Source organism: Pocillopora damicornis, chromosome 2, assembly GCF_964200805.1.
Source record: "Pocillopora damicornis chromosome 2, jaPocDami1.2, whole genome shotgun sequence".
NCBI classification, from domain to species: domain Eukaryota; kingdom Metazoa; phylum Cnidaria; class Anthozoa; order Scleractinia; family Pocilloporidae; genus Pocillopora; species Pocillopora damicornis.
The window spans coordinates 34,464,724-34,489,158 of NC_142671.1; the positions used below are offsets into that span (position 1 = coordinate 34,464,724).

General features: G+C 38.4%; 2 protein-coding genes across 4 annotated transcripts; both read left to right on the forward strand.

Moving 5' to 3' along the window:
- The first annotated feature begins 317 nt into the window (after positions 1–317).
- Positions 318–7,478, forward strand: LOC113670085 (counting factor 60). The gene is made up of 9 exons (XM_089196885.1): positions 318–534; positions 1,684–1,826; positions 2,285–2,455; positions 2,850–2,869; positions 3,673–3,791; positions 4,780–4,910; positions 5,501–5,703; positions 6,057–6,126; positions 6,546–7,478. Exons 1-9 carry the CDS (start codon positions 371–373, stop codon positions 6,827–6,829), a joined length of 1,305 nt encoding a protein of 434 aa, XP_089053011.1. The 5' UTR covers positions 318–370; the 3' UTR covers positions 6,830–7,478.
- A 587-nt stretch (positions 7,479–8,065) lies between these two features.
- Positions 8,066–23,705, forward strand: LOC113670100 (uncharacterized). Of its 3 annotated transcripts, XM_027186189.2 has the most exons (5): positions 8,066–8,324; positions 12,080–12,166; positions 20,987–21,105; positions 21,758–22,660; positions 23,056–23,705. In XM_027186189.2, exons 2-5 carry the CDS (start codon positions 12,147–12,149, stop codon positions 23,109–23,111), a joined length of 1,098 nt encoding a protein of 365 aa, XP_027041990.2. In that variant the 5' UTR covers positions 8,066–8,324; positions 12,080–12,146; the 3' UTR covers positions 23,112–23,705. The 3 variants fall into 3 exon arrangements, with proteins under 3 accessions (XP_027041990.2, XP_027041989.2, XP_027041991.2); XM_027186188.2 differs by lacking the exons at positions 8,066–8,324; positions 12,080–12,166 and adding an exon at positions 14,492–14,916; XM_027186190.2 differs by lacking the exons at positions 8,066–8,324; positions 12,080–12,166 and adding an exon at positions 18,945–19,104.
- The last annotated feature ends 730 nt before the right edge of the window (positions 23,706–24,435 follow it).

Genomic DNA, 24,435 nt, shown 5'->3' on the forward strand with positions numbered 1-24,435 from the left:
TGATACCCTTGACAGTAGGTACATAACTAACATAATGGAGGCACTTGCGAATTGCGAGGTACGTGCTGTGATTAAGAAAATCGAAAGTAAGAAAATCAAAAGAAATTTGGCCATGAATCAGCCATTTTACGGCTTCATCTTGTTTTAATCGAGTCAAAATAATTTTCTGTGCTTAACCTTAAACGAAGAACGTTGCACAAACTTCCATTTTTTCTTTATTCCACATACCGCATGCCCCAGTCCTTAAGTCTAGTCTCATAATCTTTAGAGCGTGAGAGACTGGGTAGTAACTTGCGTTTAATCGCCCCATTCTTCAGCACCTTTAGCAGTGGAGACAGCGTCACGCAAGCAGTCGGGCGTTAAAAAGAACATGGCTGCGAGAAGTTTCTTGATACTTTGCTGTTTCTTCAGCCATAGTGCTCTAACTTGGGAAACTCTACCATATTGTGGAAGTGATTCCTATAAATACACCCCATTGCAAAGGGGAGACAACGGAAAAGAATATACCCTCAAACAAGTACATGTGATAATCAGGTGAGTTTTAATACACGCATTTGTTCAAAACAATTTTTTCTTTTCCCCAATCTTTCGAATCTTTTACAAGATTTACATCAAGCTATTTCCACGGGTCCTCATTTTCCTGAAATTTGGATGTGGAATTTTTAAAATTACGTGGTTTGTTTCTCCGAATGTTGTAGGGAAAAGCAGACATTCCTTAACGCGAATTATTTCCTTTCCAATCAGTTTACGGTTAGTTTGTACTTTAAGACTCCAATAGGCTTGAACTTTCTTTTAAGGTGTAAGGTTGATTTGTCGATTGTTTGATGAGTTTTTTTCTCCCTCTCTCTCCCTTCTTTTCATTTTGAGAACAATTACCTCTCGATCTAGAAATAAGTTTTGCAAGTGGATTCATGTTCCCGGTCACGAGACTTGCAAACAGTAGCGGTGACAAAATATTGTCGTTGGCTAAAGTATTAAATTCGACAAAACTTAAATTCAAAACGTAACGTCTAAATCACAATAGAATTTCTCCAAATTACCTTTCCATACTTTTGGGTTTGATTCTGTAATTAATTCGCCCTAATTTCAGTACCTAAGTTCAATTTGTGTTGCAAATCATATTGGACAGTTTGTGTTTGCAAAAAACTTCAATGAACAGGCACCTCTGTCTGGACCAGTATACAAAGTCACCCATTTTTCATGGCAGTGGCTGGCATACAAGGTCCTGAAAAGCACTTCATGGCACTACTGCCAGTTAAATTAATGTTAGGTGGATTCTAATACTAATTTTTTTTCAAGGGCTGGGGTAGTTTATTTAAGGAATTTTTCAGAATTGATTTTCATGTTTTGGGTGTTTTTTGCGAATTGTTAAGGTCTAAAACTCTATGTGCTTTAGTGAAATATATATTTTTTTTATCAGTATTAAAAAACTATAAGGTATTATAAATGAAGTGTTAATTGATATCATGTCTAGCTTTTTCTTTTGGGGGGGGGGTGGGTGGGGGATTGATTTTTGTCACTATGGAATTATCATTGACACCCCTTAAAATTCATGATACCCCCTCCCTCCCCTTCCCCCTAAACTCATCTTTCATCTTCTCAAGTCTTCCCCAAGTTAACTGATTTCAGGAAGGCTGTTACAATCCAAATTGATTTCCTCTTTTTTGTCATTGTTGACAACAGACACGGTGACAGAACAAGAGCAGAAGCTGCTCCCTGTTGGGCTAATGACACAGCTGTGTGGGACTGCCTATTGACATCTGCTTCTCTGCCTGTCATCAAACATGACATCCATGATATAACAGTGGACAGGATCTACAGAGATGGTAGATATTTTAGTTATTGCATATTGTATTTTGTTCATATGTCAAATCCAAATTTTTTTAATGTTATCAACCTCCATTGCAACTCTCTTTCTGCTGATTTATAAGCTATTTAGTGGGTACATTTGTGAATTAAAATTCATTTTTAATTTTCATTGTCTCTAAATTTCCAGCCATCTAAAAATGGGCTCAACAACTTTCCACATATTTAATTTTTTTGGAATATCCATTTTAAAAAGGGATCATCAATGCATTTGGATAATTGTAAGACATGCCTTGATTTTCATTGTTCAAATATGGAAAAATCTTGACACTTGAGCAGTCTAATGATTTCATTGTAAACGGAAGTTTATGATATACACCAGTCTGAGAGTTTTTTCTGTGAATAACAAAAAGATAAAGAAGTCCTTGAAGGAATGATAAATTTGATGCATGCTTGTTTTCTTTTAAATTACACACAGTTTACATACCTGGTCGTAATGACATGAAAGGTGATTGTGGTTTGGGTCATCTGACTTCTAAGGGATACAAACAGGAGGAGGATAATGGAAAGAATCTGCGCAAAGCATATGTTGATACTGGGTTCCTTTCCCCCAACTACTCCAACCGTGAAGTGTTTTTTCGAACGGATGGTGAGTGTTTTAGAAGAAGTTTCATCTTTGATTGAAACAAATTGTGGGAAAGCCAGAATTTGTGAAAAGTATATGTTGATACTGGGTTTCTTTCCCCAAATTACTTTAATTATGAAGTGTTTTGTTAAACAGATGGTGACTGTTTTAGAGGTAGTTTTGTTTTTGATTGGAAAAACTTGTGGGAAAGTTAGAGGCAAATAACTTTGGAGGTCAGCTATAATGGTTCCTATGGGGTCTGTGAATAACAAAAGCATAGGTGTCGGGGATTTAAAAGTGTAACCTTGAAATGTGTTTGTTAAGTATCAATGTTTATTGGAAAATGCAAGAAATTATGTTGTTGTGCACTTTTTCTGCAATTTGTATTTTTAATTTTTCGTTTTGACAATTTCCACAGATATGTCAAGAACAAGACAGGTCAGTTCAGTATTCACATCAATTGTCAAACTGTGTTTTCTCTGCAACTGTATGTCCCAACTTTAATCTAAAAAGTTGAAATTTTAAAAGTTAGATATTCAGTTTTACGTTGTTGATGTTCAATATACATACAGCTGTAATAAATAACTAAAAATACTGTAATGTTGTAACTGTGCAGCCATTAAGGAAAACTGCAGTTGCACTGAGTATTGGAGGCCTTCAGCTAAAATTGACACTGTTGAAGACAAAAATTGTTCGTTATGCTGCCCTGTTAAAGATGAGAATTTTCATAGATTGTGGTATTTTAGCCTTATGGAGCCAAGTCTGGCTTATTCAGACAAAGTATGGGATTAGATTTGAAGAACTTTTAAGTTAGACCAAGCATAGCATCAACATGGGAAACAATCACACCCCATTTAGGACTTTGGGTTTAGAAATATACCTGTTCGTGTGATAATTTATGTGAAATCATGTGCACTTTTTGAGATTCACTTTTGGCTGCACCCACCACACCTGTCTAGGTCAAGTAAGGGATTGTTCTTTCTATCAGGGAGAGGAGGTTTTAAAAATTTACTCTTTCACATTATTATGCATCATCTCCATACTGTTCTCTACACATTTGCCAAGGTGCTGACAAGGAGAATTTTTGTAACAATCAAGGGCTTCCTTGGTCGGCGATCATTTTCTTTATTCTCTATCCTTAAAGTGTGATTCAGGGGTGATATTTTTGGGAGAAATTTGATGCTAATCACTTTTGGGGGTCAAAGGATTAAGACTTGAAAAATACGTTATTTTCTCTACAGTCTGCTCAAGCTCTGGCTATAGGTATGTTTCCACCCTCCGCTCCATTGTCTGGCAAATCTCAAGTCGTCGACATTAATGTGATGGACAGAGAATATGATGACATAGAACCAAATCCCAAGTGAGTGATGTATAAGTGATTTCAAAATTGATTGATTAGTTGCACAACAGTCTATTTATCCCTTTAATTCCCAAAATCTGATTGTTAATCCTCTCCTCTATCTGCTCCACCTTTTCTTGTGAATTTGTTACAAGAATTTTGTGTTAGATCAAGATAAAAATTTCTACCTGATGAGCTTGAATATTCTCATTACCTGCTTACTGGATTATATGGATATTTTAGGGAGAAGTTGCATGTTAATCACTTCAGGGAGTTATTTAACCCTTTACACCCTGACATCAGTATGCATATTCTCCACACTGTTCTTTATACATTTCCTGAGGTGCTGACAAGGAGAATTTGTTTGCCAATCAAAAGGTTCCATGACCTTTAGGTGTGATTCAAGAGTGATATTGTAGAAAGAAATTAGATGCTAGTCACTCTTAGGGTCTAAAGGGTGAAGAGTTAAGCTGATTGCATGGTCTTAGGGTGAGGGTCATGTGTAGTCTGTGGGGGGGGGGGGGGTATCAATTTGTTACTGAGTTGGAACACTAAAGTACAACACCTGTGATGCATACTACAATTATTTGCCTTTTCAGTCTTTGCCCTAAGGGTGCAGTTTTTCAGGGAATGTTCTAATGAATGAAAATTGTCACAGGATGTAGTCACCTCTGATGGGGATCTGATCAAGGAATGGAAGAAACTGTTTTGTGTGATTGTGAATAAGCATTGTCAGAGCCAAGTGGGGATGTTTTTTTTTTAGTTGGACTGGGCAATAAGTGAAATGTTGTCTACCTGGGTCACCCACTGTCCAAGATATTTCTTATTGCAGTTTCTTTTCTGTATTTCACCTACCACCACCCTCCCCCCCCAATGCTCCGTTTATAATCTGCCCTTTGAGTCATGTGTAGTCTGTGGGGGGAAGGGGGGGGGGTTATCAATTTGTTACTGAGTTGGAACACTAAAGTACAACACCTGCGATGCATACTACAATTATTTGCCTTTTCAGTCTTTGCCCTAAGTTAAATCAATATCGGAAAGAGTTCTTTGCATCTGAGTCTTGGAAACAGCATTACAATGAAATAACCGAACCACTAATGGCCAAAGTTGAAAAAGCACTTGGTCTCACATACAAACTGAGTAAGTCCTTTATTCCCTTTTTTTCTTTCAAAGTAAGTTAGCTCAATTCTGTATGCATTTAACCTCCTTTTTAAATATTTGGCATCTTATTTAGTGGCTATGTGGGGGGGGGGGGGGGGGAGAGTGGAGGATTTGGCCCCAAGCTTGGTCATACCTTTCACGTTTGTGCCTTTCTCTTTGACTTCACCCCAGCAAACAAGGTAACCACTAACTAAATCAGCAGGATGTGCTATTGTGAATTAATACATAGAACATATTTGGATTTCTTGTAAATTTGTTCACTTTTAGTTACTCAAACTTAAGTGTATTTTATACGTGTTTGATTTTTTAAACTGATGAACGTGGACGGTGTAACCCGGATCATGGACGAAAACCTCTGCAAGTTGTGGTTAAAAATCTCATTTAGAGCTGCATACCTGAGAAACTGAGGGGAATGAGGCAGGTGCTTGGAGGCCAGGCCTTAAGATATCTATCTGAGACGTCGGCTTAAGTTTCTGTTGGGATGTGGAGCTCCGGCTTGATTGGCCACTTGGCTCGAATTGGACTCTATCTTTTTTTATACATGCCTTTTTTTCATTGCTTCTTCGCAGCACCCGTGGGTTTGTTCCACATAGCAGACTGCCTTTTTGTCCACATTTGTCATGGGTTCCCCATCCCAACCAGTGTATCCTCAGACCTTGTGGAGCGCGTTGCCAGCGAAGTAGAGTACATGTGGTATGCCACCTTTGAATACCCTACCATACAGGATCACGCCAAAGTAGGCATTGGATTTCTGATCAGCGAGATATGGATGGTAAGGAAGTGTGGCTGGTATTTGTGAAGAGAACACCTTTGCTGCACTGTAGTTAGAATTGAGGAAGCCGGTCGTTTAGAACAACGGCTGCTCATGTTTCGCCTAGGAGTAGTTTCGCCCTGAAGGGAATTAATTTCGCCCGGACGGGAAGTCAGTTTCGCTCTGAGGGGAAGTCGTTTCCCTCCTACTGGGCGACACAATTTATTTTGTTATTTATTTTATTATTTTATTATCAACGTTGCTCTTCTTGATGGTTCAGCGCGATGTTGCGTATTTTGCTTTAGAACACAACGCCATAAATCAAATGACTGGTTCTTGGTAAAATATCTTACTAACACTATATTGCTCCTTAGGCGATGCAAGAAGCTATGGAAGAAAGTAAAGCGAGAAAGTTTTATCTGTATTCTGGCCACGACTCCACAGGTACGGTAGAGTTGTTTCATACGAAAAAATAATAATATGTGTCGTAGTTGAGGAGAAAAAGAGGGTAAGATACTCAAGTGAAGATCAGGAGTTGAGGAGAAAAAGAGGGTAAGATACTCAAGTGAAGATCAGGTCTTCGGCTCTTTGATTATCCGAAGATAAGGGATACCTTGGCGGTGTTGACATCATCGGGCTGAGATCGTATCACGGTCGAATGTTTTCGTTGCTGTGGGTAGCTCCTGGCTCACGTTCGGTTTGGAATATCAAAAATAATAGTTTGAGGATCAACTGCAAAGGGGGGGGGGGGGGGGCTAGAGTTTAGTCAGTGCATCTCCACCTAGTAAGTGTTCGGGAATCGCGGGTTAGGTTCGACCGCTCAGGTTATAATCGGTTCTAATGGCGTTCGTTTCCTTCTTTAGTTATGCCCTTCTTGAAAGCCTTCAACGCCAGCGACGGCAAATGGAGCCCGTACGCCTCCATGATTCAGCTGGAATTACTGGAAACTACCAGTTCAAAAAACACGGATTATGCCGTAAGGCTGCTATACCATGGCCAAGAACGAGTCATCCCATACTGCCGCGTGTCTCCATGTCCGCTGGCCCAGTTCAGCGAGTACATGCAGGCTATTACCCCTCAACACCCGGATACAGATTGCAAAGTGACCAATGCAAGGCTCATGAATAGGGCACGAGCTACACGTTAACACTAGGTGAATCGAGAAAAGGGCTAAACCCTGACACGTGGTGACCCGTTTCCCTCGTTTTTCTATGTGAATGTGTATGTCATTTTTAATGATATTGAATGGGAATTCATCGTATTCCAATCTAGGAGACAGTTGAACTGTTTTTATTAACTTAATGAAACAGTCAATTGACAACAAGTTAGGGTTAATGTTGGTTTAGGGGAGGGGTAGGTGGGCAGTTGCCCAGATACTGATATTGATCCGTAACTTCACTAGGTATTGTTTGGGATGCTTTGCCTTTTTGGTTGGGTTTTTTTTACCTGAGTTATTTTGTTTTGTAAATTTCACCGAATCCATTTGTATTGAGGGGAGGGGTTTCGTATTTCTCTGGTAACTTTTGAAGTAGCTGTAGTATTTTTCTTTTTTTGTAATTTTGTGCACAAAGTAATTGACGGAAAGTCGTAAGTCGGAAGATCCTCAAATTTAGTAGCTAGTTCCACAGTAGTAAAGTTAAAGCTGTCTTAGCTATCACGGACCGCCTAAGTGTGTCTGCCTCTTGAAACTTATTGGGACTTTTTGATATACTTTTTACGTTATTTTTCAACTGAATCAACGATAAAGAAATCAAAAAAACAGAATTGCAATTAAATGACAAAAACCTTTTTAATAACTTCGCATTTAGATGTTCACATATTCCACACTCTTCTCTTTCCCACTTTGCACCGTTGTAGCTCTACCGCGTATATTGGTGTCTGAATTCAATTTCCCTCCCAAAAACCTATGTTTGCCCAAATTTTCTTTCTTTTTGGGGGAGAACCAGGGGGATTAGTAGTCATAAGCAGAATATAAGGAGACTACAGGGGGGGGGACTATGGAAAATCGACAGTCAACCGAAGAGGGGGGGGTGAGTTGTAACAATATTACAGCGCCTAATAGGGGGATCGGATAAATTTTACCGTAACAGAACCAAAACCCTCCAAACCGCGCCCTCCTCCCAGCCAAGAAATAATGACATTTAAACATTTTTAAAAACAACGACTGCTTCTTCTGTAGAACATAAAATTTCTTTGTAACAGACATCACGCCTCACTTTCACTTTTATCCCCCCCCCCCCTTGTTTTTGTCACATGGACGTCTTTTTAGCTTATACCATAATCTTCTTCACTTTTGGCATGAAGCCCAGGGGCTCTTAATTAATATGACCTTTCACTTATTGGAAAAATGTAATTCACTCATCACTCGGACGAAATTGCGAAAGTTGATCCTCCGTCAGATTCCACGTGTTGTTGACCTGGCAACCTACGGTGCTTTAAATTCGATTGTTTTGCAATCATTTATGATCTAGTGCTATTTGCAACGCAACATCCGACTTCTAGTTGTGTCTAAATTAATCTTGTTCAACGATAGTCAAACTTGTGAGCTGTGGAGATTTTGCTGTCGATTGCGTTTCTGACTCTCGTTCAGCGGTTACAGTGAATCAAGGTTTTTGGGATTTTTGGCGTGTTCTAAGCATCTTGTAAGTATATTACTAACACTCATTTGAGTTCAATGTTCACTAAGCATTATCACCTCCTACATACAAACTGTTTTCTTTTGAGCAATTGGTGTATTGCAGTGTTAAATTTGTCTCCTTAATTGAAGTTATCGATTAAGTAATTTATTCGGCGCATCATGGTTAGAAGCGGTATTGCTATTTGTACAAAAGATAGAAATACCTCAAATACGTAAAATTTAACGTGCTGTGTAGAATTATTTGTGGTATTTTTTGATCAACGATTGATCTTGTAGTACTTGGCGCTCGTTCTTTTGCCAAGTGTAAGTGATTATCTGAGATATTATTTATCAGAAGGAAACATGAGGCTCCAATGGATAAAATCAGTCAACAGGGAAATCTATGTGAATATTGCCACTTCTTTATACAACTATAATCTTACAGATTAAGAAAAACTGTCGACAACTATCGTGTATATTTGATTTGAGCGACTGTTTCATTCTGTTTTATCTTCATCTTGTCATGTTCCTTAAGCCAATGGTCTGAGAAAAATTTTGAGATTTTTAACTAGTAAAAATGATGAAGATTCATTTGACTCCTTTTTTGCGCAATTTTGTTGTACCGATGGTTGCAGTTAAACAATTAAATTATTTTCAAAATTAAGTTTTTAAATTTTAGGTTTTTGTCGTTCGCGTAAATATATTTTTCCCATAATATAAGCACTTCCCAACGCACTTCAAAACATCTTCCTCGATTAAAACGATATCTTATCATTAAAATTAGCTTTATTGTAAGTTTTCCAGATTTTCTTTCAAAAGTAATCGGCGCTCAACTTCTGGCAAGCCGAATCGGTGAGAGAATTTTATCACTTGCCACTCCTGTCTGTTAAAGCATCTAGCTTTCGTGGTTTTTCCCTTATTTGGTAAAATTAATCAGAAGGTTGTCAAGCAGTCCAGAAAAAAATTGAGAAAAATATATTACGACACGCATGTATCACGACACTTTCCACCCTTGTCGGAGAATGTCACTTGGTAACAGAGATCAAGTGCAAATCACTGGATTAAGTTGCTAAAATCTTAAAATCCACTTCAAGGTTCCAAATTGAATGCAGCCATCGACGTAAACAACTTTAAGTGGCCGAAATGCCATTGCAGTAAAATACAGAGTAGTTGAAAAACAAATCTTTGCAGCAAATAACGGATTGTACGAGTAGGAGCTAATTTCATCGGTGCGTTTGTGAAGTTTCCTAAAAAAAAGCCCCCGTGTTTTGTGTTGTTCTGTGCTATGTAGCTCCATAACAGAAACTCTGACAAATACGATACTTCAGCGAATAGTATTTCTCTGAATTTCGTTTTCGTTTTTGTTAAAAATACAGCTTGGTTAGAAAGATTTATTTCGTAATTTCGAACAAATATCCTAATAGATCTTTAGTTACAAGGTCTAAAAACTGAGTTGACTACACGTATCACTAGAATTTGTAAATCGATATTTTGTGGTAAAGGGAGGCGGTCTTAATCAAATTCTTCACGGCATTTCAAATAATTCTGTTTATTATGGTTTCTTAGGAAATTGTTTAAATTGACAGAGAAACGTATGGCCAGAAAAATAGGGTAAACTGAATAATTATGAAACGTCTTTCGAGTAGCTGACACTATCTTTACAAATATAGGCAATACAGAAACGCTGTAAGTTTCTAAAAAAAAATCTGTACACGCGGTAGTGTTGCGTCTCGTGAGTTGGGGATATAACTATACAAGAGACTATAAACTGTGATCATATTTTCTTGAACAAAATAATTTAGTTTTATTAACTGAGTGCTAATGTTAATTGGCCTCCGTAAAGAGTTTTTTAAAGCCGACTTTTCGAGTGTTAGGCCTTCGTCAGAGCGTAAGTTACCAAAGAAACTGTGGCGTCTCTTCGGTGGGGTATAACAAGAGAATTTAATTTTATGAATTGAATTGATAATACCAATTGGCCATCGTAAAGAGTTTCTGAAACTGACACTTAGAGCGTTAGCCTTCCGTCAAAGCGAATTAATAAATAGGTAATTTAGTGTTAACAACTGAGTTGAAAACGTAAATTAGCAACCGTAAAGGGTAAAAAAGCCGACGTTTCGAGCGTTAGCCCTTTGTTAGAGCCATTGTTTGTATACCTTTTCAATTTGTACACCTTTTCGTCAGACCGAATTAATAAATACACAGTTTGAATCGACGGCCAAGTAGCCTGTGAAACATTGTGTTGCCTAATGAAAGTATTGATAGATTCGTGATGTATTCCAACCTAATATTTTTCACCCCATTGTTTATCACCTGAGGAAGGGGGATGGGGGGGGGGGGGGGGGTTCGTCGTCGTAGAATTTTGGATTTTGGTTGTGACACAATAAAAAATTTACTCTTCATGTAGCTTTTTAATATTCTCATTGTTTCCCCCCCTCACTGGAGGTTGGTTGAAATTTGCTGTCAGTTTTCTTTATTCCCCGTTTCATTCTCTCTTGGTGACGACTGATCCCCCCTTTCCCTCCCCAAGGCCTGAAATTTTTTCCCATGATGACTCTGTAGTTTCAACAACCGAGCATCAGTAGTTTTTGATTAATCAGTTAATCAAAACCATTACAATTTCCTTAAATGTGGTTGGTGCAGTATCTGCTTTATTTTTTTACAAGTCATCTTGTAGAGTTATAATCGGACAGTTGGCTGTAATCGGACAATTGGCTTTAATCAGACAGTTGGCTGTAATCGAACAGTTGGCTGTAATCGGACAGTTGGCTGTAATCGGACAGTTGGCTGTAATCGAACATTTGGCTGTAATAGGACACCTGTGATAGAACAGTTGGCTGTAATCGAACAGTTGGCTGTAATCGAACAGTTGGCTGTAATCGAACAGTTGGCTGTAATCGGACAGTTGGCTGTAATCGAACAGTTGGCTGTAATCGGACAGTTGGCTGTAATCGGACAGTTGGCTGTAATCGGACAGTTGGCTGTAATCGAACATTTGGCTGTAATAGGACACCTGTGATAGAACAGTTGGCTGTAATCGAACAGTTGGCTGTAATCGAACAGTTGGCTGTAATCGGACAGTTGGCTGTAATTGGACAGTTAGCTGTAATCGAACAGTTGGCTGTAATCGAACAGTTGGCTGTAATCAGACAGTTGGCTGTAATAGGACACCTGTAATAGGACAGTTGGCTGTAATCGAACAGTTGGCTGTAATCGGACAGTTGGCTGTAATCGGACAGTTAGCTGTAATCGAACAGTTGGCTGTAATCGAACAGTTGGCTGTAATCGGACAGTTGGCTGTAATAGGACACCTGTAATCGGACAGTTGACTGTAATAGGACACCTGTAATCGGACAGTTGAAGCAGTCAATCATACTTTGTCCTTTCAGTCAAATCCACCGATCACAGAATTGATTACAATAACCATAGCAACAACCTCTCATCCTTAAAAAAAGTTGGGGAATTTCCAAAGTTGTCTCTTCTGCACATTTGTCCTAAATGTATTTGTTGTTTTTGGAAATTGTAAGAGTTGTGATTAATTGGTAACAGGACTTTGCGTCGTCCAATTCTGTCTGTAATCATACTCGTGATTAACAAATCGGACTCCCGCTTCGCGGTCATCCGATTTTGTTAATCACTCGTATGATTATAGGCCGAATTGGCCTATAATCCACTCGGTCCTATTACCATTATCAATCGATAAGTGATTTAGTAAAAATCCGGGCTTTTGAATATAAACGCTTCTCAAATTAACCATATCTTTTGTGATTATTTATTTTACAGCTTTGTTCTGATCGCTCCGAACATTCGAGGCACAGAAGACCACGAGAGGCGAGAGATCAGTGAAACAATGCAGAATGAGGATGAGGGGTGAGTTGATATTAGAAGGTCTTTTAATTTACCAGACAGCAAACCTTGTTCTTAGAGTTTTAACTCTACTAGCAGGTTCTCGCTGGCTTCGCGATGCCACCTGTGATGCTGCGAGGTTTGGTAGTTTCCTTCACCCTACCGACACTCCTCGCCAGTCGCGTTGTTTTTCGCGGTTTCACGGGTCGCACCACAACGCCTGCTCCGATCCATCTAAGGCTATCGTAATCTCCCTCTCCTCCTCTCTCGTCTCGAGTTAAGGAGGATGTGGAAAAAGGGAACAACCTTGAAAGGAATTTTCACACGACAAACAACACTCTATGATCTTAAAAGTTGAAGCACGGCACTTATATAGTCACTTTTCACTTTTCGCGCCGGAAATATGACAAGGAAGATCTCATCGCAAATGACCCGAAAGCACTGAAATAGGACCAAATAGCATTAACCCTTAAACTTTCAGAGGTGATTAAAATGTAACGTCTCCCTACAATATCCTTATACAACCCAGCAAACAGGTAAAGAGAATATTCAAACTTATCAGGTAAAAGTTGTTCTTTTGATCCAACACCAAATTCTCGTAACTCATTACAAGAAAATGATTGGGGAATCGTAGGGAGATTTTACAAACGGATCTTGGGAGTTACAGTGAACAAGAAGACCGTCCGCTCGTTAATTCTTACAGGAACAGAAGCTTTTAGGTAGATAATATCATCTTATTGCAACAAAACATCGGGAGGCTGATTTGTGGCTGAGAGCACTTTGTTTTCGCCAGGAACTCGTTTATTGACAAGCCCGTGTGATGGACGGAGGAGGGGTAGGGATTAGTGTGTTATCTGCAATATGTCGGTTACCTCTGGTACCAGGGTTCATTTGCAGTGAACCACTTCTATGTTTTAAGTCTCTGAACCTATATATTTTTGTACAGGAGAAAGCTAATAATGCATTTGTCTCATCCGATTATACGGAAAAGAATCTTGATCGCTTGTTCAATCTTTATGGCTTGATTTAGTGTCGAAGACTTTGACCTTTCTCTATGCCCCTTCCGTTTCGATTGATTTGCGTGCAAAAATGACGAAAACATTAACGAAGACTTGTTAGCCTGAGCTTGCCTTTAAAGAGGATTTGATTAAAACGACCCTTCCACTTTTTATTAAACGCCCTTTTCTTCTTTTTAATCTGACTTCCGATTCGCATCATTTTTCGATTGAACAATGTATTTTTCATTTTAACACATCGCCTTCGCTCTCTCTCGTCGCTTTCTTGAAACTCGGTATAAATGTTTGTAGAATGCGATCAGAAATGCTGAAGTTTCCTTTTAATTCAAGCTTAGGACGCCATCCAAGCTTTTGTTCTCCGTTCGAACATCTGCACAATGCAGCGATCATGCCAGAGAACTGGTCATTGCCTGCATTTTTATCTCGATGTCTCGGATATGAAATTAATCTCGTTTAATCCGATATCCGATTTATCAATTTATCACTTCCTTTTGATTCCTAAATGTGGCCTTTGCTTTTACAACTGATTTTCTAAGAGTTGCGTCGCGAATGCTGCGGTTTAAAGATAGTATTCAGCATTTGTCTGGGAAGCTTAACGCACGATTTCGCCTCAAGATGGTTTAGACTGAACACTACTGATAAATATTGTAACCCTCTCTGTTCACTCTGTTCAGTCTTAATCCTCGCCCTAACATAAGTAATCATATTCCCCATACTGTTTCTATACATCTCCTAGATTGCTAACAAGGAGAATTTGTTTAACAATCAAGAGTTTAGTTGGTAAATGGTGATTATTCCTTTCACTCTCGTGACCTTTATGCTTGATTAAGGTATGATATTGTAAGGAGAAATTAGATGCTGGTCATTCTAAGGGGTTTAAGAGTAAAACGGAGCTACCTTAAACAAAAAAATATATCAAAAAATAATTAAAAAATAACAGAACAAAAAAAGTATTACTCGCGACAAATACAAAACCTCACCAAAACTGCGTCGATCGCGTAAACAAAGCATAAAATTTGTTCCCGTCCCACCGAGTGACTAGGACTGAAACTTAAGTCGTTAACATTTTTTTATTCTTGCGCTACTTGACTTGTTGATACCCTCGGAAAATTAAAACAATGAAAAGATAATAACCTTTCGCTGCCGTTGTACAAATCAATTTGAGACTTTTCAAAATCAAGGCTAGGTAATCACAAGCTCTGTGCTTCAATAAGGGCTGTAAATCAATTCACAGGAAAGGTACGGATCTCATTAAAATCCATGTGTCGTGACCTGAAATTTTCGTCGGTGTCCGATTGCAAATGAAAAAAAAATGTGATTCAATTTTGATCGCAATGAAGGGTATTGTGCGAGAAAACAATTTTCTTTGAAGTTTCAAGAGCTTCTTCCCCTGGGAGTCAACGGTCTTCATGTGCTTCTGTTATTGTTGCCTTGGCAACGACGTATACAATCAAATGTATATGACCCCACGAGAAATGAATATCATTTGATTCATTCTTGATAAGACCGCAATTAAATGATAAAACTTGTGGTAGCTCGAGGGCATTCTGGTGAAAAATCGCGTGGGAAAACAATGAAGGTTCCTTGTCTTTTTCAAACGTCGAAGCCAGAAACGGGAGGCGAAGTGTCGCTTTACTAGAGCAAGCAAGCAACTCCAATTTCGCATTGGTCTGTTCACGTTGAACCAAATTCTCCAGAAATGTCGCAAGCAGTTCGGAGGCCGAGAATAACCCACACTGCCGTGACGGTTCGTCCCAAGTAAGTAGGTTGCTTTCTTTAAAACAGTAACGGTTCACATTATATTGTCAGGTTTGGAGAGTTTGTAATTGCTTCGGACTGACGCGCACTTCTCGCACAAGAGCAGCCTTCCCTGTCCTATAAAGTACGCCAACCTTTTCAGACATTTTGAAGTGTCTGGGTTGATATTTACAAAAATCGCATCAGGTCTTCAAAACAATAATTCGTTGCTGGATTTTTGATGAACTGCAAGCTTCAACAAAGCGCTCTTTTTCAGGCAAAGTTAGTCATACTGCGTTTATCACTTTTAGCTTCTCTTGGGACAATGATCACCCATTAAGTACACAGTTTACATGTAATCATTTGGTAAGAGAAGGGATGGTTTTTTATTGTTTTCAGCACAATGGTACATGCGTGGGTTATTTGTTCCGAATTTAGCCCCAAAACGGCTGCTTTCAACGTGTACACGTAAATAAATTATCATTTATCGATCTCAGTTTAGGATAATTTGCACAGTTCTGAGAACACACGGAATAAATCTAAAATTAAATGAAAATCGGGAAGTATAGGAGCGCACAATTCGCTCTAATGGAGTTCTGTGGACAGAGCATGTTTGTTTTTCTTTTGTCGTATTATTTTAAATTCTGCATACTGAAATTGGTTCCTACTCCTTTCACAGTCAAACTAATAACTAAAAATTGCTTGCTTCGTTACTCTCGGACAGGATGAATCTATCTGTATCACAATCTCGAGGCCTTGTTTTTCCGAGAATTAATTTCCTTTATCGCTTTAGCTCCAGTTAAGTTTTCTCCGAGAGACGGAAGCCAGTCTCTTCCTGTTATTGTTTTTGTTGTTTTTTTTTGTATTCGCTCTTCGGTAGTTGTGAATTAAATCTGGCGCTTAAATGACTTTTCTTCTTGGTGTACAAAACAGTCTCTCGTTTTAAACTGGGTAAAGTTTGAAATTAAAAAAAATTGGCATCCAGTCCCAACGCGGCTGCGAGCAGAACCAAGCACCTGGAACGCACACTTTGCAATACGTCGAAAGGATTGCCAGATGTTTGCTCCCATAAATTTTTCTGTGGCTAGATTTTTTTAAAGAATTTTCCTGATTTTGGCATCATCTGAGTTTTAAGACCTTACCCATAGAACGTCGGTCAGTTGATTTTCGTTAAGATCTTACAATAAAGTTACTTTTAATGACGGTAAGTTGACGATCTTTCACCGTATCGCTTTGTTGTTGTTGCCATGATAACACCATCCTCTTTATCTAGAGTTTAAGACATTTTCAACAAAGCACTGATATCCTGTTTTAAAACAGAGTTTATACGAACAGGAAAGAGTGTTAGCATGCTAGCAGAAGCCGTTACTTTAAAAAAAAATTTAAAACGAAGATTGCTCCTGAACCACAGGACCAAAAAAGGTTAGCAATAAATTTGGTTATGAGTGAACTACGTTATTGTTCTAACATAAACTGGACTGTAATAAGCTTTGAATTCAGTGAATTTCCAAAAACCAGTCTGCCTTTAAACGAAATTTTCGAGAATTTCGCCGGAAATTGTTTCAATATGATTTTCCTGGCATGTTTGCAAACATGTTGCAAACATCCGTACGAGATCATATTGTATTCATTACTGTTGTCTAATTCTGTAATAGAGTTCTCAGTTTCAAACGGTAGTTAGTTAGATCTTTGCCGTCAGATGTTTTTATAGTATTCATTTACATCCATTCTAAGGAACAAACATACTTAAATGATAAAGGGGGTAAGTTTTTATAGAAACTGTGGTGCTGCGTCGGTGAAAGTTTAACAGGGTAGTTTAGTATTATCAACTGGGTTGATAACGTAAATTGGTCACCGTAAAGAGTTTAAAAGCTGACGTTTCGAGCGTTAGCCCTTCGTCAGAGCGATTGGAAGAATTGTGGGTGGAGTGTGGGTTTATATTCAGAAAATGTAGTTACGCTATTAGTGGGAATATGGTGACGAGAAAACAAAAATAAATAGTTGAATGAAAAGCGCTCGTTGATACCGTGGAGATTAAGAGTGTAGATATCGGCAAATTTCTCTGCTATACTTAAATGATAATTCCTTATGAATGGCTTCGGATAATCCACCTAAATTTCTTAATGCACGTTTCATTAAAGATAAACTAGGTTTTTGCAAGAAATAATTTTCTTAGTATAGCGAGCGATCTAAAGTTTGCAACTTAAAATCGATCTTTGTAGACTAAAATTATTATTATTAAATTACTTTTATTGAACTACTAACTCACAAAGTTTACTTCAGTGAAAATCGTTTTGTATGGAAGATATTGATAGACGGTTTAACCCTTAAACCCTTAAGATCGACTAGCATCTATTTTCTCCTTACTATATCAACCCTGAATCACACATTAAGGTAACGAGAATAAAGGAAATGATCACCAATTTAAGAAACTCGTGATTGTTGAACAAATTCTCCTTGTCAGCACTTAAAGAAATTTATAGAGAACAGTATGGAGAATATACATACTGATATTAGGGTGTAAGGGGATAAATGTGCGTAAGTACTCTCAGTGTGCGGTAAGGGAGGACAACAATCTTCAAGTCGCTGTGACTGTTTGTCAAGGCTTAATCCCAAAATAACATGTTATCTTGTAGCAATTCGTTAATAGAAGCGCCAGACAAAAGTGAAAAGAAAGTCTAGTCAGTGACTGTACCGAAATGCTTTAATCCGATTATAATTTTGCACGGGTCCGGGGATGTTTTGACAACTGAATAACTTGTGTATATTAATGGCGTACTGGTCGGAAGGCCACTCGACAACATGGCAAGTTCGTGGAGAGAGGTAAACGACAGGAAATTATTTTTTATCCTGAGAACATTATACATAAAATTGTGCTTTCCTTTTTTCGACTGATGAAAAATTGAAAATGTCTTTTGCAGCGTGTGCATAACACCGCTCTTATCCCAAAGTAATCCAGCGTAGTAAGAGAATTCTCGTCCAGTTTCAGATGAAAATTTGTAATGGTAAAATCACATATAGATTGCAACACCAGTTGTTGAGCTAAATGTTGGGAAGAATTTTGTTCTCTGTTAAAGGGTGTTTAAAGTGAAAGAGTGCTACCTCGAATTCCTTAGTCCAAAGACTCGACCACTCTTAATGGAGCATAATGTAAATTATACTCTTTTTTTTAATTTTCGTTTCATCAAATCAGTGTATGCTACCAAGGTTTGGATGAAAGGATTGAAGGTTAATAGGTTTGGAACTAGCTTTACAACCGCATCTTACAATCATCCTTTTGTAATGAAAAATAAATTATCCTTTGATTGTTCTCCTAGACCTTAAAGTAAAGAAATATGCGATTACTAGATCAGAGCAAATCTGTTGTGATTAAGTTCAGCTGCATGACAAAATTTTGTCCTCGTTTCCACTCGCCTTCTTAAACAAACGACACAATTACTACAGTACGCGAAATAAGAAAATTGTCCTTCTATCTTTTGTTTGCAAACAGATTTTGGACAAAAGCTCTCTTGCGCCGTTGTCAAGGAATTGCGAAACCAAATTGTCCCTAAATGTTCGCGCGAAGTAGACCGTGTTAAGCCTGAGGGATCAAAAACTATTTACTCTTTTCTTTTATCTACTCTTTTATCTCCGAAGTTCTAAAGATATCAACTTAGCATTCTTCGGTAAAAGAGACTTGTAGCACTTTTGGCCGTGGGTGTAGAATGCTCTTTGTTCAGTGACGGCGTTTCAAACATTCAAGATAGCTAGAGTTTCAGGGTTAATTTTGCATTTCAAACTGGGGCAAACTGTAAAGGAAAAGAAAAACGGTGAGCCCTCTCTTAGTAATATATGTTTCACTTTCTTTGCCAGATTCTTGTGATAAAGGTAATATCTGCGCTTTAGGTGAATAACGTGGGTGATGGCAGAACTGCTAAAATGGCTGGTTTTTTTTATAGCATAGATTGTTAGAAGAATACTGATTTGTGAGTGATTCATTGAGTGGCCGGTCAATGGTACAAGAATGATTTGTATTATTTTCACTAATTCCTAATTTGCATGTGTAATTCAATGCACTTGTTGATGAATAAACATTGCCGCGCGATTGCTGAAACGTTAAACAAAGCATAAACTCCTCGAGCCGAGAACTTTTAGTCTACCTCAGTGGGAAACCAGTGAAAATATTGATGCAACGCGCTATGATGGTAACACATCGTGAAGAAACTAAACGTAAGTAATTTAGAATTTTAGAGTTGCTATAAGTTATGAAAGCCAACAAGTTTCGATGCGTTCTTTGTTGAACTCAAAATAGAAACTAGGTCTCAGTGTAAATTACGATGATCGATCACTGATAGCATTCCTTCCTTGTTTAGCTGTCTTTCGCCATTAAGTAATGCCTGATTACAGTTAAGAAAATGTTTGCCCTTTGGAAGTATAAACAAAAAACACTTTGAGGAGATGGTATATTTATTCTGCTGTGTCTATCGAAACGTTAACAATAGAATTTTATTCGTTGTTGATATATCAGTAATTACAGGCGAGCTAAGAGGGATTTACACTACTCGGATGATGGCGTTTCTTAGTTTCAAACGAGAGAACGAACCATTCCGTGCAAAAATGTATCTGCTTGCAACAGAGCAATAAATCTCTTAGGAGACAGTTAATATACACCAAGGCGTTAAAGTAATCTGTAAATTTCCGACAGAGTGCGAAAAGTTGACGCAAGTGAAACATTCGATTGTTTTTCTCTCCATTTGACCAATATTTCTAAGACAACTGATGTATGTATAAATCAAATTTCCAAGCCATTTCCGCAGATACTGATTAATGGATGATAAACGACTTCCCATTTGCAACCAACGATCTTCGCCCACTTGTTTCGTTTTTGCTCAGTTGTTGTCTCCAAAAGTTGCCCTTGTTTTGGGATTCAAAAAATTGTTCAAGCTGCCTACAACGAACTGCCACCGAATTAGCTGGTCCAAGCAAAACATGAATTTTTACCTGCAATTTCTTTAATTCCACCGGCATGTTGTCATGTTCCTGACACGAAAACCCGTGCTTAAGGTCGATATGTTTATTGAAACACGAGTGATGGTAATGAAATGAATCCTAAATTCGACATAGAACATGCATTTTTGCGAGATACTTCCTTGTTTCATGGAAAAAATTTTTTTTTCAATTTTCTCTCACTAAATGTATTCAGCAATTAGACATTTAAAAAAAGCAAATTTGACGAGGAGCACTCATTTAGATTGTTAATAAATGGCTCAGCGCGTTTGCGGTTGAGTAAAATTATTGTAATTAGTAAGTTCAAGTATTACATTTAGGGCAACGGGTAAACCGCAACAATGAATAATATTGTACTTCCTCTTTCACCATTTATCAAATCATGACTCTTTCACTTCGTTCGAATATTTTCACTTCGGTGTACAAATGCCTGCAAGCAGGCGACAAAAGTTTGATTGACACATAGATTTCACATAACCCAGTGTCTGGGTTAGAAATTGATCTAATATGACGTCAAAATGTGGCATGGACAAAAAAATAGCACAAGACACGTAGCCGACTTTGTCACTGATTTTGTTACCAAATGTTGACGTCTTCCGTTACTGTGCAGACCCGCGGCAGCATGGAATCTATTTGTTTTATATGATAAAGAGGTAACATGTTGTTGACGGAGACGACATTTATGCGTCTGTCCACTAATAGATCATAAGTATAAACTCAGCTAAAGACATGTATGATTCAACTATTTACATAATTGTTGCTGTGAGCCGTAACGCCCTGCTTAACCTGTTTCAAGTGCTATTTTTGACGTAAATGTTTAATGTGCGTATTTACATTTTTTTCGGAATTGTAGAAGTTGAAGAAAGCTTGTCATTGTGACCAGCTAAAGTGATATGATGAAAATTTTTGCGAAATACAAATGTTCTTTCTTTTCCGTCTTACCTCCTTTAAGAGATCATAAACAGTTGATATTCTCTTGTTTGCTTAAAGTAGGAATCGTTTTCAACCTGAGATCACGAAAAATAAGCCTTCACTTCACTGTTCTTTAATGTAATGCGAGGATCTTGAACGAGCTAACAGCATGCCCTTTTTTTATCATTTTTAGCTTTCGCAATCACCAGATAAGAGGGACGCGGGAAGCCTGGATGTCATTTCAAAGACAACGTCCAATGTTAGTGCCGGGAACTGGCGCAAGAAGCTGGCCTAATTCAAGGCCCGCTGGATGTAAGTATAACCCAAGCCCTCTTATCCTAAGACTGAAAGAAAGGTTTTACTCAAACTGCTTGTTGAGAGACGCGATACCAAATAGTTAGCGAGCTTGACTTCCGAGCGTTAAGGTCCTTCTCGAATTCTGGGCACTGGGTGATATTGACTTAACTTTTTGCATGAAGGGTGTATTAACTGTTTCAGGCGTTCAGTTATTTAAAACAAATCACGATAGTAAACAGCACTATAGTAGCAAAGGAGTTAAAAAACGAGTCGGGTTTGGAGCGGGTTACCCGACCCGACCCAGGCTTCCCTCGCTTTTCACTCCAACGCGACTATCGCGCCATTTGCTATTTTGCGCCGTTTTACCAAAAAGGGTCTAAAGGGTACCGACGAATTGTCATGGAAAACCTGGCGAAATGCTGAGGGATAATCTGAGGCAGATTACTCCATTAAGAAGTCTCGTAATTGCCCTGTCTTTTAGGCTCTGTCAGGATTTGTTATAAAACTGAAAATAAAAAGGTAATTTTATTCATGGTATGTCCATCACTAGCCACCTCCTCTTTGGTGGATAGTTATTAATTATTTTCAAGATAAGGACAAGTCTATTTGTTAAACGTCTCCGCAACGTGCAGATTTTTTCCTAACTTGATGTGTTTTTCCTAATCAGTGTCTACTTTAGAAATGGGCTTCAACAGACGCGCAGTGTCCACCACAGAATCGCACTCGCGAAATCTTCCACCAATGGAGTACAATCTGCGGCCGGGGAACAGGAAAGTTGTGATTAAAGCCGAAACAGGAGATAAAGGACAGCAGGCTTGGGCCAAGACATGGGCTAGAATGCGTGCAGAACAAACTAATGTACATGCAAAAGGCTGCACAAATCACAAGCGTCGAAACCCAACAATAAGCCGCCTGACAAACACAGGATTAACATCAGCATGCAAGAGGAACGAGATCGTAGCGATGAATGAAAAGGAAGCAATGGTGTACAAGAGGTTAAAAGGAATCTATGCCAATTCTACAGATAAATCAGTTAGGGCTCAGCGATTAAAAGACAATATAAATTCACTGCAGTCCAGAACACTGCATTCTGAGATAGACCACAGCTTGAAAGAGTACAAGAAAAGAGAAGAAGAGGATAAGAGGAACAGATCAGAACTTAAACGTCTAAGAGAAAGGTATTCGCGCGATAAAGATCGCAGGAATAAAAGATCTTATTTGAGTTTGAACGCATTAGAGTCACCCCAAGTGTCACGCCATGCGTATGGGTTACCCGAGGAAGGACATGAGCATATGCAATCCGGAGTCACGCAACAAGCTCAGGAAAGGTTACGTGACATTTGGCAAAGTGCTATGAAGCGGGTCGCGTTGGTTGATAAAATATTAAACTCATGGACGCAACAAAAAGCACCTTTACCTGAAATTAAGATAAGAAGGCAAAGCGTGTCCCATAAAGAAGCGAGAAGGCCGAGCGATGAAGAAAATATAGAGGACAAATTGCGCCGAAACCCCAAAGAGACTGTCAATCAGCTTGAAATGGTTTTAGGAGAAATAGATGTTATGTCAACAGGTACGTTTTTCACAGCTTATTTCTAGATGTTGTTTTATAAGAATTTTGTATCATTCCAAAGTTAATTTTAAACTTTAAGCTGTCAACAAAAACTATACTAATTCGACATTTCGTTTCCCTTGTCAGTCAGTCAAGCAGATAGCACCAGGCCAGGCAGCGAGTCTGTCGGTCAGCCCGCCTGTCGGTAATTCGGCCGGTCAGTGAGTCAGTGGATCACTCGGTCGGTCAATCACCAGGTTTTTTGTTCGTTCGTCCCTCCGGCCTCAGTAGTATGTTAGTTAGTTAGTTAGTTAGTTAGTTAGTTAGTTAGTTAGTTAGTTAGTTAGTTAGTTAGTTAGTTAGTCAGTCAGTCGGCGTATTACAATTTATTAACGATTTGCAATTTTTTTTTTCAGTTGTGTCGGACTCAGACGAAGAAGACCCTGAAGACAGTGAACAGGACATTGTTTGATATTATAGACATTTGAAAGTTTCATTTGAAATTAATTTTCATCGCTTTATATTTATCTTACTCCACAACAAATCATGTGGCGAGGAAATAAACGAATCATTCGAAAGCTTTTCATCGTCCTGTTAATAATGAAATCACCTCGGTGGTTATATAGTAATTTTCAATTGACTGTCGAGAGCTGTCCCTCGATATTCGGTTTTGAATTGGTTTTTCCTTTACTTTTATATGGGATTGGTCCAGAATACTCGCACCTATTGCTCAGCCGAGCAGATTCAGAAGTGTTCATCCGCGTTTTCTCGCGCTGCAAACAGTTTGCTTGTTTTACCTTGAATTGTTATTGGCTCGCAGTGTTATTTTCTTCAGCCCAAACTGGTTGTTTTGCATTACTTTGGTCGGTTTTTGTTTTACAAGATCTATTATGAATTTCCCTGTTCTTATTCTCTTATTTCAAACCAAAAATTGACATTTTTAACTTGGCTGTTAGAGCATATTTAAAAAAGTAACGATTTAGGTAGTAATTTTTAAGTATAATCAATGAAATCAAAGTATCTTTATCGGGAACATATGTGAATAAAGTCATATTTTTTGTAGGAACTCAGAGATATTCAAAGAGGGTCTCGATAGGGCGAAAATAACAGCTAAAATTTTTAGCTATTTTACGGCAAAACGGTTAACTTCCCTTTGTTGTGGTTAGGTTTTTACTAGGACCAACAGTGATGTTACTAAATATCGTAAGCCATTTCTCAAGAACGTACTAATGCGCAATAAAACCGGAATCGCACATTATCTGAGACAAAAGAGTTCATTTGTTGGCGACCATACCGCTGAAAGGGAGCCAGAATGACCCTGAGCTCGAGATTGCACCTTTGGCGGGAAACTTATACCGCCACCCTTTATTTTGGGTCAGTCTGATGAATAAGAACTCAATTCCCGCACGGCTCGTCTGCGTGCACAGCGACACATCATTATCCAGTTGATATTCTTGAGGCAACTTTTGGTGGTTGAATTTAAGGATGTTTTTCAAATTACAATTATGCGAAGGTCTTCATATCTCTACAGGTGAAAATTATTCGCAATTTTCGTAATTTTGAGACGAATTTGGCGTTTCATTTCACCTCGTTAAACAATCAGCGTGGGCCACTTTACTTCGTAGCCATGAGCACGTGGGTTGAACGAAAGGAGAAGTTACTGCCGTGGTACAAATGCACAATTTGGATAGAATATAAGGAATGATAGGTGAAGGGAACTTTCATAAATTTAACTTATTGAGGATTCATTCTTTTCCTCATAGGATATAAATGAACGAACATCAGTAGTGACCTTC